General features: G+C 45.0%; 1 protein-coding gene across 1 annotated transcript in view; it reads left to right on the top strand.

Moving 5' to 3' along the window:
* Positions 1-21,116, top strand: part of GLRA1 (glycine receptor alpha 1) — an 87,944-nt gene that overhangs the window by 38,889 nt on the left and 27,939 nt on the right. The window contains exons 2-3 of the mRNA XM_005683198.3: positions 631-758; positions 6,305-6,372. Of these exons, the coding sequence (XP_005683255.1) occupies positions 631-758; positions 6,305-6,372 (196 nt within the window). The remainder of the gene's footprint in view (positions 1-630; positions 759-6,304; positions 6,373-21,116) is intronic.

Here is a 21,116-nt window from a genome sequence, read left to right on the forward strand (position 1 = left end):
TCCCTCCCTCTGAGTCCAAAAGTCCATTATACACATCTGTGTCTCTTTCCCTGTCTTGCATACAGGGTCGTCATTGCCATCTTCCTAAATTCCATATATATGTGTTAGTATACTGTATTGGTGTTTTTCTTTCTGGCTTACTTCACTCTGTATAATCGGCTCCAGTTTCATCCATCTCATCAGAACTGATTCAAATGAATTCTTTTTAATGGCTGAGTAATACTCCATTGTGTATATGTACCACAGCTTTCTTATCCATTCATCTGCTGATGGACATCTAGGTTGTTTCCATGTCCTAGCTATTATAAACAGTGCTGCGATGAACATTGGGGTACATGTGTCTCTTTCAATTCTGGTTTCCTCGGTGTGTATGCCCAGAAGTGGGATTGCTGGGTCATAAGGGAATCAGCAGTTTCTTAGCATCAATCAGACACTCTCTGCCGCCTGCCAGGATCCTACACAGTCTGATACCTGGGCTGGGTAAACAAGGTAGCCTGGGCCTTACCTCATTAAGGACCCATATTATCTACTTCTCCAGTGGTTCTTAGAGCTGGGCTGAGCAAGGCTGGGATCTGATCTCAGTGGGAGAAAAGCCCTCATTAACCATCTGCCTCCTCTCTCCTTTCTTAGTCTTGCTGCTTCCAAGGAGGCTGAAGCTGCTCGGTCTGCTTCCAAGCCCATGTCGCCGTCTGATTTCCTGGATAAACTCATGGGGAGGACCTCTGGATATGACGCCAGAATCAGGCCCAATTTCAAAGGTAGATAAACTTGCCTTTCAGAGCCCCAGGGATCTGCTTTCCCAGATTGTGGCAGCAAACCCACTGAACTATATGCAGATGGTAAATAACCGGTATGAATTCCATGACTCTTTCCTCTACCCCCAAGGCAGATACTATTAGTCAATTCCCCAAGGCCAAACAAAGCCTCGGAAAGTAACAACTCAACAGGATCTCTTGCCTGTGTCAGTATGGAAACTAAACCCACTTGCTAGCTTTACTAATGGACAAGCAATGAACAAAGAATGTAGAGAAATGGGTTCAGGTTTTGCTTCGGGTACAAACTTACTCTCTGAGCTTAGATAAGCCTCTTCCTTTCTCTGGGTTTCAGTCTCCTGGCCTGCGCAGGGATGGAGCGGGCTATCTCTGTGGTTTTTACACTGTGCCTCATGGAGTCCTGGGGCTTCTTTCCTGTGTCCCAAAAGAGAGAAACAGAGGACAAGATGAGCAAGTCCCCCACTTTGCTTCTCCCCCAAGCAGCTGTACTTTTATTTGTCTTAGATGAGAAGCTTCTAACTACAGTTCACCCACTGAAAGCTTCCCCTGGAATAACAAATAATTTTGGAACTCTATCGCCTAATAAGGGCCACAATTTCGAATGCCTAGTAAGATAATAGGCAGTGGTAGAGATATGGAAAAATAGTGGTGTAGGCCCCTGGAAAGCAGGCAGCCTTTCCGTCCCCCCAGTTCCTGGTCACCCAACAGGACTGCGGGTCTTGTGCTGCCAGACCATCCAAAAGTCCAAGGAAAGCCACAAATCAAGATTTATGAGAAACTTCCTGAAACCTAACACATGTAAATACAAACAAAACATGTTTGGGAGCCAGATATGCCCTATAGGTAGCCCATTTATTAACCACAAATGAAGTGATCTGAGAAGCTTCTTCTGGCTCACAGTCCTCTGAGCTCTTATGTCTCACAAGAGGGGCCAGTTCCTGTCATCCACTGATGCCTCAGGAAACTGTAACCATCTCGAACTTCTGGGCAGGTTTCTGCATGCGCAGACTTGAGGACCTCCTTGGGAGCCTGTGCACCCTGACCTTCCTCCCAGCACCCCTGCAAAAATCTTATTTCAAAGACCCACAGCCAATCCCCTGATCAATCCTTGATGCCGGATGCCCTTCCTTGCTGTTCCATTGGCTCAACTCCAAGACCAAACAAGAGATGTGACAGCTGCTAACAGCTTCCTAGTATCGGCTCCCTCAACCCCCCACCCTCCAAGTCCACTTCTCAGAGTGATTTGCAAATGGAAAACAGGCTGGGAGGTGCGCTGAGGCTTGTTTGGGGGCCCAGTTCCCACACCTTGAATTCAAATCAACACCTGTTGATTTCAAGGTGCTCTTGCTCCCCAGCACCTCTCTCCTGAGGCCATTTTCTTCCAGGATTGTTAGCACCACCTTTCTTCCCTCAAAGACAGTGAGTCAGCACACAAGCCCTTCACCAGATTCACAGTGTCAAACACCCAGAGGAGCCCAGCAGGTACGACGCACAACTGAAATAGGATGAGGGTAAGCAGAACCAGAAAGCACAGGCTCCGCAAAGGGCAGCCAGGTCTCCCTTCCCGCCAGGTAGGAATGCAGGCCCTGGGTGGCGTGCCTTCCCAGGTGAGACTTAAATCGGCGGGGTTATGTGAAATCTTCCAAGTTGGCAGCTAAACCATATCATTGGGAAACACCATTGGCCAAATCAAACACAGTCAGAGAAAACTGACCACCCGTTTGCATCTGCAGCTTCGCAGTTTTCAGGAATTCCGTCCCCGGCGCCCCCTCGTGGGCTCCTTTAGAACTCCAGGCTGAGTAGAAGTGCCTTGGTCTTGTCCATCTGCTGAACATGGGGGCATCCAAGTTTCAAGCGCTAGTTATCCTTTCTGCATATCACTGTACTTGGCACATAGAAGGCCCACAGTAAACCCATCATAAATGAACACATGAGCAAATGACCCTAAAAATATTCTAGAACAATTAAGTGACTTACCCAAGTCATGCTGCCAAGACTAGGGACTTTAACCCAGCTAGCTGCTCTGACTCAATTCTGTCTAATGCTAGTGATTTATTTAGTTGCTTATTCCCTGGTTTATTTATTTATTTACTTACTTACATAGCAGTGAACATAACCACTGAATCAGGGCCCTTCCCCTCCCCACCCTGAAAATATTATTCCAAACACTCGGACCCAAAACATACAGGACAAGACAATCCCTTGGGCCTTTCCCAACCCTGCACTATCTCTACCCCCTATAATCTCCTCTGACTTGGGCTCTGAGCAAAGCGCATCTTCTTGGAAACCCACCCCAGGTGAAGAGGAGCAAGATCTCTACTCTCCCTTGTGGTGAGGGCTACAATATTGATTGCAGGGTACCTCCTGCTTCTGAGCCCCATGACCCCTTTCACATGTCCCCAAAGCCCCCCACAAACTACAGAGCTCCTGTAAAGTCCAGGCAGAGTAGATCCCTATGACCCCCAAGATGACAGGAAGGGGCCTGCCTTGTTTCAGGACCCCACAGAGTGATGAATCACTCAACAGTTTCGCCTGAAGATATGGGTGGTGGGAAGAGAGGGCTCTGCAGAACTCAGTGACAGTGAAAATCCTAACACTGAAGTAGAGAGCTCAAAAACTGGATTCTAACCCTCCTGCTACTTACCTGATGTCTGTGACCCAGAGTAAATCACTTGACACTTCTGGGCCTCTGTTCCTGCATCTGTGACATGATCCAGGAGAACCAGGCCCTGCCAGCTTTGATATTCTGTATCTTCACTAAGACTCTGTATCACAATGGCTCCCAGGATCGAGGGCATGGCCCAATGCAAACATACACACAAGACCAAAATTAAACTTTAATATTTAATGAAATATATACATTACACTGCTGCCAAAGGCAGCCAGATTGTAATTTTCTTGAGGATAATTTAATTTCAGATTTATTTCAATGAACCACACCTCCCCATGAGGTCCTTTCGGCTGGCGCCCTCTCGCACACATAAATCAGCATCTAATTTATATGGGAGTCACAGCACCAGACACTGGCAGGGCCTGGGTGGGAACTCTGCGCACGTCATTTCAAGGCACAGGCAGTAACTCTTTGGGGCATCTTAATGGTATGAGGCTAAATGAAAAGAGAAACCTGGATCTGAGTCTAAATGAGGGGGTGGGGGGAAACCCTAATGGGCCTTTGTTCTGGTGAAAGTGACCAAGAAGGCAGATTTCTGCTCAGCATAAGGAAAAAATTTTCAGCAGGCAGAGCTATTCAACTACGGAAAGTGCTGCTCGAGACGAAATGAGTTCCCCACTGCTAGAGGTGATCAAGCGCTCAGCCCTGAATGAGTAGCTGCTGCTGCTGCTAAGTCATTTCAGTCGTGTCCGACTCTGTGCAGCCCCATAGATGGCAGCCCACCAGGCTCCCCCATCCCTGGAATTCTCCAGGCAAGAATACTGGAGTGGGTTGCCATTTTCTTCTCCAGTGCATGAAAGTGAAAAGTGAAAGTGAAGTCGCTCAGTTGTGTCCGACTCTTCGCGACCCCACCGACTGCAGCCCACCAGGCTCCTTTGTCCATGGGATTTTCCAGGCAAGAGTACCGGAGTGGGGTGCCATCGCCTTCTCCGTGAATGAGAAGCAGTGGTTCCTAAACCCAGCTCTGCATGAAGATCATTCAGGCCACTCATTAAACAATAAACTCTGGGCCAATCCCTACAGATTTCGGTTCACTGGGTCTGGGGTTGGGCTGAGGAATCTGTAGTTTAACAAGTTCCTCAGGTGATTCTACATCTGTACCTCAGTTTGAGAAACAGTTGGTTAAGTGATCTTTCAGAAACACTCCAGCCCTGCAATCCTCTACAGTAACCTTGTAATTCAACTGAGGAGCTTCCTTAAGGGAATTCCAAACCCATGGAGCTGAGAATGACTGCCCAGATCAAGATCTACTCTCCCAAGTTGACGGGGAAATCACATCCCAGAAAAGGGAAGGGGTATGCCTTGGAGAAAAGAGCCAGTGAGAGTTTGGGGCTGTGTCTCAAACACAGGGATCCTGGCAAGCCCTTGGAAGGAAAGCCTGGATCCTCACAGCAGGATTGAGTCCCTTTCTATACCCCCAGGATTTCTGAAAAGAAAAGAATCTTGGCTGAGTTTGGGTGAAATGCTTGGGCTAATTTTTCAAGATGAACAGAGAGGAGTGGGTATAAGAAACCTTGGATTCAAGTCCTGGCTCCACCACTTGCTGGGTACAGAAGCGCAGGTAAGCTACTAAAGTTCTCTGTGCTCTACGATGAAGCTGGGAATCTCATCGCTAGAGGGACCTAGCAACAATAATTTTGCCCTGCCTACCTCAGGACCTCATGGGGATCAACTAGAAAGTGGACCTGGAAAAAATTCACAAATGGCATGTTGGCATTTTCAAGTGAAGGATTATAACCTATTATCCAAGTCTGAACCCCCTGCAAAATCAGCTCAAGGTCATCATCACCTTCACAAGGGCTTCCCTAATGCCCCGCTCTTCATAACCTCTCTCACTCCTGGACTCTTACTGCGTATATAACTTTTACCCACGACCTCACATTCTTTCCTGGTTATTTTATGCTGGCCCTCTTGCCAGCATGAGTGGAAACCTGGTGCTTAAAATCCTGGATCTTGCCGCATTATGATCTTGAGCATGCCCCTGCCTTTCTCTGAACCTCTCTCCAAAAGTATAATCATTAAAACCACTAGCTTCAGAATTAGACCAATCTGAACTCAGGCTTGACAGTTTACTAGCTGTGTGGCTGTGGACAAATAGTCTCCCTGAGACTGCTTCCACGTCTGTAAAATAATGGGAATAACCGTGTCTTCTCATGGAGCTACTAAAAGGATAGAATGAGATAACATTAGAAACACTCTCAGTGCAACAGAAAACCCTGCTCAGTTAATGGTAACTAACTGTACAAAGTGAAGAGACTGGGCTTCAGTTGGACAGAGGTCCTGCTAGCAGAGAGATTCCAAAGGGCAAATAATCCTCCTTTTCTTTCCTACCCTTGCAGTAGGATTCAAAAAGCTTGCTTGGAAAGTATTTACCAAAGACTTATGGACTTCCCTTGAGGTTCCCTCTGGATTCCTCAGCTGGTAATTCCCATCAACACCCTTTCAGACAATCATTCTTGGTTCAGAAGTTCAAGGCAAGGAACTTGCTGTTTCTTGCAATTCCCAAGATGGCCTCCAAATGTTGTAGCTGTAAATACATTTCGGCCACAAATTAGAAGGCAGCCAGTGGGGTTTGGGGAAGGCATTTCAACCATATGGCAGGATGATGAATCATCCCGTGTTAATGAAAGTACATCTCAGCCGCTGGTGTTCTGTACCTGGTGCTCACTTGGGGGCCTGCGAATCTGGTATAACGATGTGGCTACGAGTCCCTGCTGCCTAAGAGTAGGGTGGAGGACAAGTAACGGTCTCCTCCACCAGAGGGGATCTATCCCTAAATTCAGCATTGCATGAATGGGTCTTGTCCGGGGGATTTTTTTCATGGGCATGGAGCTAAGCAGGAATCTCTTTTAATTGGCAGGTCCCCCAGTGAATGTCAGCTGCAACATTTTCATCAACAGCTTCGGTTCCATCGCTGAGACAACTATGGTGAGTGAGTCAAAACACAGGCTGCTACTTGCTGCCTGGAAGATATCTCCCTCTGAAATATTTACCCTCTGGTCTGGTCTTGCTCAAGGAGGTGGGAAATCTAGTGTTGGGCTTCATGGGATTTGGACATTTTTTACTTCCTGTTCAATGTTTTGAGTGAAGACATATATCTGAAAATAACCAAGGAGCTAGGGGGCTAGCACATGCTAAACACTCAGGATTACAAAAGCAAAATTCTATCAAGAGGTGAAAGTTTTAGATTAAAAGAAAATATAAAGACCTGCTTGTAAGTTTAAAATTCAGCTTCAGAATAGCAAAAGATGGGTTATACAAGCTTAGATGGGTATACTTGGTTGATTCTTCTATGTTTGTATATATTTAAAAATTCCCACAGTGAAAATTTTAAAATAAATCTGTTATAGTAGAAAAAATTCTAGAAGGAAAAATAACCAAAATGTTAATAGCAATTATCTCTGAATCATAGTCTTATGGAGGATTTCATATTCTTCAGTATTTTTATATTTATCTAATTTCTGTAAGGAGTAAATCTTATGTTAATAATTATAAATAAATGTAATGCTACTTTAAAATATTTTTCTCAATTCTTGAAAACAAAAAATCAATTGTACTTGTTTTGAAGGGCTCAATAAAGCTTGTGAGAAAATAAGTGGCCTCAAATCAACTCTTTATGAGCAGAGTGAGAAGCAGTCAGTCAGTCACCAAGTGCTATAGATGTTACTGCCTTCAAATCCTCTAAACCATCCATCCCTGGATGCCCACCTGCCCCTAGTCTAGCTCAGGCTGCCACAGTGCCTTGCTCACATTACTGCAAAGTGTCCCCAGCTTGCATCTTGTCCCCTCCAATCTATTCCTCCTCACACTGTGGTCTTTCTAAGATACATACCTAACCACACTGGTCCCCTGCTTTAACACCTCCCCCAGAGCCCCCTCACCTTCAGCATCAAGCTTGCAAGGCCCCTCTGATTCTGGTTGGCTGCATCTCTTCCCTCTCACTTCCCATTCTGGATGAATGGAATTGCTCAGCCTTCTCCACCTGGGAGGTGCTTGCTTTCTGGTTTCCAGCCTTCTCTTGATACTGCAGAGGCCTCCGCCCAGGGCCCCCACTCCAGCTTCCTTTCCATTGCCAACCCTCAGATTCCCTTAACTTTCTGCTTAGGATGACCTCCACAGGAAGCCTTCACACTCTACCACGCATGTACACGTGTGTGAGTTCATATCTGCGCTTGACCTAATGCTAGGATGGGTTCCTTCTACCCATTCTCACGACGTGTGCTACAATCCCCATTGAATGCCCTGGCTGTGCATTCTCACACTCTCACAGTCTGCCCGTGTGTCCCTCCTCTCACTGTAATGTAGTTCAGTTCTCTAGGGGCCAGAATCTTGTCTCATTTCCTGTGGTAACCTCAGCACCTGGCACAGTGATTTAATAACAGGTACTCAGTAATTTTTTTTAATAAGTAAGCCAAATCTGATATATTGTCTGTTGATTCAAACCATTATTTGGTCTAAAATATTTATGCCAATTAGATCTAACTTTTTAGTCCCAGATTGGCAAAAATTGCTGAGTTCTATATGTCATGGGTCAAATGGTCCAAAATCTATCCTTTTGCAGAGAGGTCTGTATTAATATGGTCAAATCAAGCAATCAAAGTCCCTAAAACTAACAGGCCTTTAATCTCCATGTGGAGATTGTCCCGTCTATCGACTAAAACAAGCATGGCTGCTTTTCACTGGACCTCCAGGTCCAAAAGCCAAGTCGTTCCACCCTGTGAATGGATGCCTTCTCAGAGCTCCTAGTGAACCCCTCTGCTGTTCTTCTCCCTCCAGACCAGACATGCACAGACATCTGCGTCATTCACAGTGCATGTGGCAAATGTTGAAACTTCCACTCTTCTTCCAAAATGGTAAAGAGTTATCAAACCAAGTAACGGTTTACATATGACTCCGTTACATAAGCAACTTGATTGAGACAGGTGTACATATCTGTACTCCAACCCCACCCCTGCTTTGCTATAACAGTAGCACAGAAATCTATTTCCTTATTACAGATTACTAATGGAGTATTGGTTTGCCCTTGTTTTGCATGGTGGTTAAAAGCTGAGGCTCTGAAGGAAACCTAGATTCACTCACTTTATGTGAGAGGCTGATTTGCTTTGTTACCTTTAAGCCTCAACTTCGTTGTCTGTAAAATCCCAGGAGTGATTAATATCATACTACTTCACCAAGTTAATTTCTTTTGCCTCCTGAAGTTCTTATGGATGGAAATTATAAGCAGGAAAGCATTTCTCAGAGTAAATGCTTTGTAAGTGCTCTTACTGTTTCCAATGATGATGATGAGAATGATGGGGGCAATGATGGGGGCTCTGAACACTGAAGCCCCAAAGTCACCCCAGATTAGTTGTGTGATCCTGAGCAATTCCTTGAGTTCTCCGAGCCTTAGTTTTCCCTTCTCCAGTATATGCTGTCGACCTCCTCAGACTTTATTCCTGCTACATATGCTTTCTACAGAAACAGTATAGCAATCAGGACATAGTTTTTCATGCCCAGACGAAATCTGAGACTCAGCTCTGTGGATATGCACAAGGTAGCCTAAGCCAGCCTCCTCCTTCGCAGAGCAGGGGACCAAGAGCATCCACCTGGGACTGTTGTGAGGACTGGGAGATAAGGCATGGAAGTGCTGAGCACAGGGTTGGAAACAAAGTACACACACAACGGATGGTAGTTATTATTTTCAGATGCCACTCGTAATTTTGAACAGCTTTCACATTTGTTCTCTCACTTCATTCCTTCACCAAACACTTGCTCTGGAAACCACTCTATAAAGCAGACTCGGCAGACACAATGCTCCCCAGGGTACGGCTGAGGAAACGGAGATTTGGAGACACCCCCATCCCAGAACTAGTGACCGAGCAGGAATTAGGGTCCAATTCTCATAACTGCCAGGAAACCATCCCCAAGAAAAAGACATGTAAAAAGCACAGACATGGGAAATTGAGGGACCCCAGGACCACAAACACACTTAAGCAACAACCTAAGTGTTATCCAAAGTGGAAACCCAACCTCAAATCATGCCAGGCTCAGCATGGCTCAGGAGACAATAGTACTGAAAATGGAGGTAACCAACGAGGGGAGGAGCCCAGAGAGATGGCTCCCTGGGGCAGAGATAAATAATGTTTAGACAGCACATGAAGGACTGGCAATGAGGTACTTCTCTGGGAATGGGCCACAGCTGACACAATTTTCTGTTTATTAACTAAAGTTAATCCAAAGTAGAGTTGTCATTTTCTGGCTTCCACATTTAGTAATACTGTGATTTTTTTTTTTTCCTACGGGGTTCTTAATTATCAATATGTGTTTAATTTACATTGCAGTTAATTCAGGAGAAAACCTAAAATCTCAGAGGTAGAAAAACTGCTAAGAAACTAAGCCAGTCTTTATTTTACCGAAAGGGAGTCCAGTGTCTAGAGTGGTGACATCGACTGAGCAAGGTCACACAGCATACACTGGGTGCGACAGAAACCCAGGTCCAGGCCTCCTTGCAATGGCCAAGAGCTCCACTCCCCTGCAGCTTCTTTCTCCCCTAGATCCCACCAACCAAACCCTCTGGATCACTTTCCCATTCAAGCCTATTTCCTTGTCACTCAGAATATGCTTAGCAAACAAGACTGCATTCAAAGCAAGACTATGCAGACTTGTATTAACACGGATCACTAGAAAGAGCAACAACCACACATTAAATGCTACTGTATGTCAGGCAGTATGCAGAGCACTTCCATGGGTATCATCTTATTTGCACCTCCCAACAACCCCCACGAGGCAGGACATGTTATCTCCATTTTTGTTGTTTAGTCTCTAAGTCACGTACAACTCTGTGATCTCATAGTCTGTAGCACACCAGGCTACTCTGTCCTCCACTATCTCCTGGAGTTTGCACAAATTCATGTCCATTGAGTTGGTGATGCTATCTAACCATCTGATATTCTGCTGCTCCCTTCTCCTCCTGCCCTCAATCTTTCCCAGCATTAGGGTCTTTTCCAATGGGTCAGCTCTTCACATCAGGTGGCCAAAGCACTGGCGCTTCAGCATCAGTCCTTTCAATAAATATTCAGGGTTGATTTCCTTAGGATTGACTGGTTTGATCTTCTTGCAGTCGAAGGGACTCTCCAGAGTCTTCTCCAGCACCACAACTCAAAAGCATCAATTCTTTGGCACTCAGCCTTCTTTATGATTCAACTGTCACATCCATATATCAGTACTGGAAAAATTATAGCTTTGACTATATGGACCTTTGTTGACAAAGTGATGTCTCTGCTTTGTATCACGCTGTCTAGGTTTGCCATAGTTTTCTTTCCAAGGAGCAGGTATCTTTTAATTTAATGACTGCAGTCAACCATCTGCAGTGACTCTGGAGCCCAACAAAATAAAATCTGTCACTGCTTCTACTTTTTCCCCTTCTATTTGCCATGAAGTGATGGCACCAGATGCTATGATCCTAGGTTTTTTAATTTTGAGTTTTAAGCCAGCTTTTTAACTCTCCTCTTTCACCTTCATCAAGATGCTCTTTAGTTCCACTTCACTTCATGCCATTAGAGTGGTATCATCTGCATATCTGAAAATGTTAGTCGCTCAGTAGTGCCTGACTCTTGGCGACCCCACGGACTGTAGCCTGCCAGGGAAGAATACTGGAGTGGGTAGCCATTTCCTTCTCCAGGGGATCTTCCCAACCCAGGGATCAAACCCAGGTCTCCTGCATTGCAGGTAGATTCTTCACCATTTGAGCCACTAGGGAAGCCCATATCTGCATATCTGAGGTTGTTGATATTTCTCCCACCAGTCTTGATTCCAGCTTGGGATTCATCCAGCCTGGCATTTCACACGATGTACTTGGCACAGAAGTTAAATAAGCAAGGTGACAATATACAGCCTTGACATACCCCTTTCCCAATTTTGAACCAGTCTGTTGTTCCATGTCTGGTTCTACAGATTTCTCAGGGGGCAGATAAGGTTGTCCGGTATTCTCATCTTTTTAAGAATGTTTCACAGTTTGTTGTGATCCACACAATCAAAGGCTTTAGTGTAATCAATAAAGCAGAAGTAGATGTTTTTCTGGAATTCCCTTGTTTTCTCTACGATCCAACAAATGTTGGAAATTTGATCTCTGGTTCCTCTGCCTTTTCTAAATCCACTTGTATATCTGGAAGTTCTCAGTTCATGTATTGCTGAAGACTAGCTGGAAGGATTTTGAGCATAACCTTGCTAGCATGTGAAATGAGTGCAATTGTGCGGTAGTTTGAACATTCTTTGACATTGCCCTTCTTTGGGATTAGAATGAAAATTGACCTTTTCCAGTCCTGTAGCCACTGCTGAGTTTTACAGATAAGAACACTTAGGCTCACAAAGGTTAGGTCCCTTGCATAAGGATACACAGCTAATCAGGGATAGAAGTAGGAATTGAAGTCAGGTATCACCCCAAACCCCATGTTCTCCTGAGCCAAATATAAACTCTTATTGGGACTATCCAGACCTTGCTTGTTTTTTTTTTTCATCATAAGGAAGTCAGAGCTGAAAGGGAACTTCACTGAACAGACATGCCTAGGCCCCCATACTTCTAGCCCAGGGCTCAGCCTCACCAACCACGCAATGAACTGGTTGTGTACCCTGGGCCCATGGTAATATGGTCACAGTCCCAATGTCAGAAACTTTCCAGGCTGTGTCTGTGTCTGTTTTGAGCAGCAGGAGTGCAGAGCAGCTCTACAACCAGCTGGAGTCCCCAGGCCTGACTGTCTGCTTCCCAGGGCCCAGCTTTGTTCACCAGAGCTGAGAGTAGGCAGGCAGCCAGCAAAGCAACAGGGGTCTCCATCCATTCCTGACAGGGGGAGCGCAGAGGCTGGCTGACCTTCATTCGACATTTGGAGTGATTCTGAGTCTGTACAAAAAGACGAAAGTAGAAGTTGGGACAGGAAAGTAGGAAAGGGGAGGGGAGGTGCTGGTCTAGAGGAGTACCTCCAGCACTCTGTAAGACAAAAATGTGGACCTAGGACCTCAACGGGACCAGCCAGCTTGTCTGACCACACATGCTTATGGGGGCGCATCAGTGTGTGCTCTGTAGCATCTATATATTATTGGACGATGTGCATGCATGTGTATATTGTGGGACCATATGTTTGTGCAAATGCACACATAGGCCTGTGTACCTGTGCACACTAGTTTGAATATATTTAGATAGGTAGTGTTAGTCCGTCAGTCATGTCTGACTCTTTTCAACACCGTGAACTGTAGACCGCCAGGTTCCTCTGTCAATAGAATTCTCCAGGCAAGAATACTGGAGTGGGTTGCCATTTCTTTCTCCAGGGGATCTTCCTGACCCAGGGATCGAACCCAGGGCTCCTGCATTACAGGCAGATTCTTTACTGTCTGAGCCACCAAGAGAGCCCATATAGACAGGTAACCTCAGAGAGAAAAGTATCTGATCACATATGGATATGAACATAAGTAGGTATACTTTTATGGTTATAATCGCACATGTGAATGTGTGTAATGGGGATGTGCATGTACATGTAAGAATATGTGAAAGTGGTTAAGAGTGAAAACACATGAAGGGTATTATTTTCAGTTATGTAACTGTGTGTGGATATTTGTGAATATTGATGCATGCATTTAAGGATGTATCAGCATTTGGGCCATCACTCAAATATGAATTCTGTGTGCATGCATGTGCGAATGTATGTACATACAAAAAATGTGAATAAATGAAAGAGTATTTAAATGTGTATCAGCATGTGGGTATGAGTATGACTATACAGTGTGCAGGTGTACATGTGAGTGTGCACACATGGGGACACACAGACAGCTGGAACTCATATGGAACTCAATGTCAACAGATGTGAGAAAGAGAAGAATGTGCGTGTGTGGCTACTGACGTCCTTTGGGCACGAATCCTGGCATTTCCATGATAAGAACGTGTGCTCCAGCCTCTCTTGCCGAGGGTTGGGCTAGCCTGGCATAGAGACAGGCACACTGCGGCCAGGACCCCTGGCGATAGGTGACAACCTAGCCAACTAAAGCCCAGATGCCTGGCCTTATTTGTAGATATTAGGGGAGAATTGGACAGAGCCCTGAACCAGGAAACAAGAGACCAGGGTTTGAGCTCTAGCTGTGCCACTGTCTAATACCACTGAGACTCACTTCTCCCTTGGCACCTGGCTCTAGGAATGCAGTGTAGGAATACACAAGAAATGGGTATGAGAGTCCTTTATGAATGCTGCAGAAATGTAACAGATTATTGACTACTAAAATAATCAGCCACACTCACCAATACATAAGCCTAAGGGTTTTTTTCTCCCTTCTGTTCCCTATTTATTCATTAATTGTTTCCACCCCCGTTTTTAAGGTCCTATACTGAATGTACTGAAGGCAGCATTACATAGGCTCAAGGGATATAGGCTAGGCTTTCCTGTACCAGCAAACACCACCCAAAACCCTAGAGTCTTAAAACCACAAAGACTGATATATCCCTCTTCTAAAGTCTGCCACAGATCTGGGGGACCCTCCAGGACTACTGTCCCCCACGTCATGGCTGAGCCTTGCATTTCCACACTGACACATGGTTTCATACTTGCTGTGCAAAGAAGGCACTAAATGGTAGCGCACTGGCGAGTTAGTGCTTTCCACCCAGCAGTGACATCGACCACCTTTGCTCACATTCCACTAACCAAGGAAAGCCTCGTGGCCCTATCTGAAAAAGACTGCAATCCTCCCATACGGAAAGAGACACCAGACATTTGTGACTAGTAGGGCCCTGCTTTTAAGGAGTCTCCTAGAGAAAGGAAACCAGAGACAAGACCACAGTGTGATGCGTGAGATTACAGAGGTGTGCACAGGACACTGCTGGAACACAGAGAATGGCCGCAACCAGCAGCAAAGTTAGGGCGTGCTCACTGAACATGCACGATATGCCAGGCGCTGTGCAAATGCTGTGGTGTGGTTTTGAGCAGCTTTTTTTTTTTGGAATAGAAGTCTGATCATGGTTCTCTCCATGTTAAAACCTTCCAGGAGAGAATGGCTTAGTGGAATAACCCAAAGAGAAGGGGCTTAAAAACCGGTGTGTGTGTTCAACAGAGTTAAAAGAGGAAACATGTCAACTAAGAAAAGAGAACTGTATTCAGTGGATTTGGCAATGGGATGTGGGAGGAGGGAAGCATGTATGAAGGTAGGGAATGCAATTCAGGGACATGAAGAAAGCAAAAGACAAAAATATGAGAAGACACTGGGAAGATAATTCTTTCACAAAGCTTGCTGTGGAAAAAGGTGAGGCGGTGGTGGTGGTGGTCATTTATTGAGCATTTTTCTAAAATTCAGGCATCGGTGGTTAGCAAATTATGGAGATTATTTCATATAACCTAACAATTCCATTTTATAGATGACAAAACTGAAGCTCAGAGAGGCTTAATTCACCCAAGCTTTTCCAGCCAATAAACATCCTCACTAGTTATGGGGTAATAGGAGAGGCTGCAGTGCCAAAGGGAGGCAGAGTCATGGGAAGACGACCTTGCCCTGGTCTGCACTCAGATTTGGATAACAAGTAGGATTTGTGCAATTCTAACAGAATGGGTATCTCAAAAGGTCTTGGCCATCCATCCTTGTGGATATTTGGAAATGAGAGCTCAAGATGTATGGAAACAGCTTCCATGTAAGGAGATTAAATGTCCTTATGTCTAACCATAAAAGTTAACACATTGTTTAGGAAGCAGTCACTTCTCAATGCCAGCCTACTTCTGGGATCGATTGACTAAATTGAATCAACTGATTGGATTGAGTTGGGATCAGCTGACTAAATGAATTGATTTTGAATCATACAAGATGAAACTTAAGTCCATCTACTTCTTTCCAACTCTGCTGCTGTCAACTCTAGTTCAACTTGGCACCATCTCTCTCCTGCTTGACTAAAATGGCCTCTTAACTGGCCTTCCTGCCTCCTTTCCTCCCATCCTCACCACTTCCCATAGCGCCAAGAGGGAGCCTTTTAAACTCTAAATCAGATCACAGCACTCTGCTTCAAATTCTACGATAGCTTCTTAATCCTTTTACTACGTTCTGCTCCTTCTGTCCAGAAAAATATTTGCATGAATGACTCTCATTCTTTCAGGTCTCCGCTTTCTTTTCAGAGATCCTTCCAATTCCCTATCTAAAAATGTCCCCCATTCCAGTCACTGTCACTTCATGTTCTATTATCTTCAGTTATATCTAAAAAGTAACAGTTTGCTTGTTAGTTTGTGATTTTGTTTGCTTTCTTATTGAGAGTGGGGACCCTGTCCCTCTCAATCATCCCTATATTTCCAGTACCCAACACGTTGCCTGAACCAGAGGAGCTCAGTCAATATTTGGGGAGAGAATTAACCTTGAAGGTTCTCCAGTTGAACCCCCATCTGTTGTCAGAATCTCTGCCACAAACATTGTGGTTTCGGCTTGCACACGTCCAGTGATGGGAACCCCTGCGCCTCCCAAGGCAGCCCGTTTCATCTTGGGACACCTCTTGCATCTTCATTTGCCCAGGGCTTTCATTCTGATGCTGGGGCCACAGAGAGCCAATCTATGCGCCTGCAGCACTTCCAAAACCTGAGGTCAGTCCGCCCACTCCCTCCCCACACCCGGCTCCCTCGGCCATTCTCCCCAGTTTTCGGTCTCTCTGCCTCCAGGGTGCTCTCCCAGTACAGCCAGCAGGTCAATTTCTATCTTGAGCCAAAAGGCCAAGAAATGAACCCAGGCCCCGAGGAGTGCTCAGAGTGGAGTGCACTGGGACGATGCCCCTCCATACTCTGGCTTAGTGGGCCTCAAAGCATTGTTTTTAACAGCAGCTACATACCACAGTTCATTTTTAAGCTGAATCTTTTTTTCCCCACATCTTTTTTTTTTAAGTATATAACAGTTTACAATGTTGTGTTAGTTTCTTCTGTATACCATGCATACATGTATTCCCTCCCTCTTGAGTCTCCCTCTCACCCGCCACCCATTCCACCCCTGCAGGTCATCACGAAACACGGCTGAGTGCACAGCAGCCTCCCATTTGTTGTCCATTTCACACATGGTAGTGTATATATGTCAATGCTACTCTCTTGATTTGTCCCACCCTCTCCTTTCCCTGCCATGTTTGCAAGTCCGTTCTGTACATCTGAGTCTCTGTTCCTGCCCTGCAAATAGGTTCATTAGCACTATCTTTCTAAATTCCATATATATGTGTTAATAAGCAATATGAGTTTTTCTCTGACTGACTTCACTCTGTGTGACAGACTCTAGGTTCATCCAGATCACTACAAATGACCAAATTCCGTTCCTTTTTATGGCTGAGTAGTGGTCCACTGTGTATGTGTAACACATCTTTATCCATTCGTCTGTCAGTGGACATTTAGCTTCCTTCCATGTTCTGCCTATTGTAAATAGTGCGGCGATGAACATTGAGGAGAACCATACGGTGCAGTGGTAAAGAATCCACCTACAATGCAGGAGACCTGGGTTCTATCCCTGGGCCGGGAAGATCCCCTGGAGGAGGAAATGGCAACTTACTCCAGTATTCTTGCCTGGAGAACCCCGTGGACAGAGGAGCCTTGCGGGCCACAGTTCATGGGGTCACAAAGAGTCAGCCATGATTGAGTGAGCTCGCCTCTCTCTGTCTCCTGCATTGGCAGGAGAGTTCTTTACCACTAGCGCCACCTGGGAAGCCCACCTATAGCCTACCTCATTCCTAATGCTCTACCCACCCTCAAATTTAGAAACATTACAATGGTTTATTATTATTACATTCAACACATTACAAAATGATTTCAATCAATATTTCCAGACTTGCAGCCTACCTATAAAATTCCACGGTCTGGACATAACATCTTTCCATGCTATTTAACCACTCTTCTCTAAGCTTATGACGCTTTCACTACTACAAACAAGTGTCACTGTGAATAATCTTGGACATGACTCGCTGCATGTTTCCTTAGGATATATCACTGAAGTGGAATTACTTTATCAAAGGACCTGCACTATTGTGACAAATATTATTGCCCAGATCACTTCCAAAGAAGCTTCAATAATTGACTGTCCCCACACAAGTGTTTTTATCCTTGCCAACTCAAGATATTACCAAGCTTTTAAATTTTACCAAATGAGATTTAATGGTATTTCATTGTCATTTTTAATTTTCACTCTAGATTCTCAGTGAATCTGAGTATCTTTGCTTTTTTGTTTGCCTGTTTTTACATAGTGGGCAATTTGAATAAGGAAGGGCTTCCCAGTTGGCTCAGTGGTAAAGAATCCACCTGCCAATGCAGGAGACAGAAGAGACACAGGTTCGACCCCTGGGTTGGGAAGATCAGTCCCTGGAGAAGTGAATGGCAACCACTCCAGTATTCTTGCCTGAAGGATCCCATGGACAGAGGAGCCTAGTGGGCTACAGTCCACTGGGTCACAAAGAGTTGGACATGACTGAGCAACTGAGCACGTATGCACAATTTGAATAATATCATAAGTTCCCTCTTTTATATGTCCCTCCATAACCCATTTGGAGTTTAGTCTGCTGTAAAGTAGCTGATGATGGTTTGACTCTATTTTTCTCTGATTAGATCATTTTCCAGCATTATTCTTAGTAGCCATTATTTCTCCACTGGTTAGAAATGCTGTCATTAAATGCCATTTCCTCCTCCAGGGGATCTTCCTGACCCTGGGATCAAACCCTCACCTCCTGCATTTCCTGAGCTGCCGGTGGATTCTTTACCCACTGAGCCCGCTGGGAAGCCTAGATACATGGTGGGCTACAGAAACAGCTGTGTGTATAAACAGCCTCAGTTTATTGTCCCGTCACTCTGCGTTCTATGTCCAGGAGAAAAAAATCCTCTGTTGTTCCTCCTTTATAAGGTTTTATTGTCATTTCTAGTCTATTTTCTTTTTCTATGAACTGTAGAATCAGTTTGTTGATCCTATGAAAATAGCCTCAGAGTTTAACTGGGATTGCAACGAATGTATAGATTCATTTGCAGAGAGCTGACGTCTTAACAATACTGTATGAATGTGGTATGTCTCTCCATTTATAGAGATATTCCGTTATGCCTCTCAGTAAGGTTTTAGAATCATTTTGTCACATATATGTATGTATAACTTCCATATATATACATACAAGTCACACTTTTTTTGTCAGGTTAGTTCTGAATATTGTGTGAGGTTGGTTAGCATTGTGGATAAGATCCTCGTTTGTTGCTTTTTCCATCATACTTTCAGTTTATCTACACAGCTAAGGGTAGGTCACTTACACTCTGGAGTTGAGGAAATCCAAGAAAAAGTCTAGTAAATGTCATCCAGTTAGACATAGCTCAACATGCCACAAAACCTTGGTAAACTGATGACTGAGAGGAAGCCAAGAAGAGAGGCCTCACATTTGTTTTAGAGTCTGTTCAAGGCAGAAAACAGATTATAGCTAGTCTTGGTACGGTCTGCTGGATGGCTCTCTCCAAGACTCCACCAAGGGAGGCATCACAGTCTTGAATTTACAGCAGCACAGGTTTGGCGCTCCATCAGGTCAGATTCAGGACGGCTGACTAATGACAACCAAACCCATGAAAGACTGAAGTGGGTAAATAAGACCACCAAGTGATTTTAAATTATGATGGGACTTCCCATTCCAAAAATGCATGCACGTGTCCTCCATGAAAGCACTCTCTTACCCCTCTCCCAGTACCAAGAAAGCACATGAAAAGTTGCTTTTGACATACCGAACTGGAGGAAAAGAAGGTTTTGAGGAAATTTCATCTGGGCCAGAGACAGGTCTAAGATGCCATCCTTGTCTCACCGCATAGAAACCCTCTTTTCAGGGACCTCCCTTGTGGTTCAGTGGTTAAGAACCTGCCTTTCAATGCAGGGGACATGGGTTTGATCCCTGGTCAGGGAACTGAGATCCCACATGCCTTGGGGCAACTAAGCCTGCACACCACAGCTACTGAGTCCGCACGCCACAACTAGAGAGAAGCCATGCACTATGACAAAAGACTCCGCATTCCGCAACTAACACCTGACACAGCCAAATAAATAAGTATTTCTTAAAAAAAAAAAAAAACAACTTTTTAGTGATGAAAAAATTGGTGCTCCCCCAAGCAGGGTGACCCCACCCTCCAGATGATGCTAATTTACCCACCAAATCCCTGATCCTCAAACTGCCCTTTCTTGTACCACTGAATGAATGTCTTCAATATGTTTATATAATAGTTCTCTAAACAAGACATAATACAATAAATTAGGGTTCCATTGATTAAATTAGAAGCAGGGGCCTGTTATAAATAACTGAGATTACACACAGGTCCTTGTGATGGTGCTGAGCCTTGCCGAAGTTCTCTGCTGCATGTTCATCTCTGCTGTTGGTTTAACTCTCACAGGTCAACCTTATTTCCTCTATTTCCAAGTTTCCTAGTGGTTCAGCTCACTTTGCCCTGTACTGCCAATATTGGGCTTCCCTGGTGGCGCAGTGGCAAAGACTCTGCCTGTCAATGCAGGAGACGCAGGTTCAATCTCTGGGTCAGGAAAATTCCCTGCAGAAGGAAATGGCAACCCACTACAGTATTCTTGCCTGGGCAATGCCATGGACAAAGGAGCCTGGCGTGCTGGAGTCCATGGGGTCACAAAGAGTCGGACACGACTTAGCGACGAAACAACAACTGCAATATTGTCCTCCTTCCTCTTTTCAAGTAAATAGTCACCCTTCAGTCTGCATCCTCTGGCAACCAGTTATGAATCCACCTCAGCTTGTGTTACAATCCAAAGTTCTCCACCTGATACTGACCGTGAGGATACGTATGAGTGAACCTGTCACAGGGGCTCAGGGGGGGCCCAGTACACTATGTCTACTACGCTTCTTTCACCTCCCTATCTAGGAACTCTGTTTTCAAAAGAAAGAAAATAGAGAGGCAGCATGTAATTGTCAAGAGAATATGAAATTGGGAGCCAGACATTCCTGGATTCATATTCCTGCTCTAGCACCTACGAGCCATGGGACTCTAGGCTTAACCTCTGTTTAACCTCTCTGAATTTCAGTTTCCTCCCCTGTGAAATGAGTATAGTCATATCCAGTGTTCTAGGCTGATAAAAAGTTTAGAAACACAATGCATATAAAGTTCTAGCAAATGTTAGACACCCAATAAAAGTAGCTGCTATTAGCATTTTTATGTAATTATTAAACTCATGCTGGGCTTTAGTGATCCCCTAAAGACAGACAAAGAGGCTCCGCTCCATTGGTCCAAACCACCTACAGCTCCTCACAACAAATGCAGTCCTGATTGTGTGTTATCCAAATGAGAATTCTCCAGGCAGGGTAGTGACTTAGGAGAGGGAGGAGTAGGCACGTGGAGTCCAAGAGGCAATGTCAGGTATAGGGACTCTGCCAGCTGTGAACCTGAGTGTAGAGCAAGACCAAGGGTCAAATCCAAGAGGCAAACCAGGAACAAGGCAGGAGTGCTCGCCTGCTGGACCTGGGGCAGAAGCGTTTAGACCTTTGCCCTTTTTCAATACTTTCTGCTACCTGGGGGTCTCTACAAACCCACAGGTATATAACAACAGCCAAGGCAGTTGCTGATGGCACTGAGGTATCACAAAACTGTGGCTCAGTACAAAACTGGGAGATCCTGGGTGGTATAGTCTAGTGGCTAAATGCTTGGGCTCTGGCATTAACATCATCGGTTCGAATTTCAGCTTTGCCA

Source organism: Capra hircus, chromosome 7 (assembly GCF_001704415.2).
Source record: "Capra hircus breed San Clemente chromosome 7, ASM170441v1, whole genome shotgun sequence".
Lineage (NCBI taxonomy): Eukaryota > Metazoa > Chordata > Mammalia > Artiodactyla > Bovidae > Capra > Capra hircus.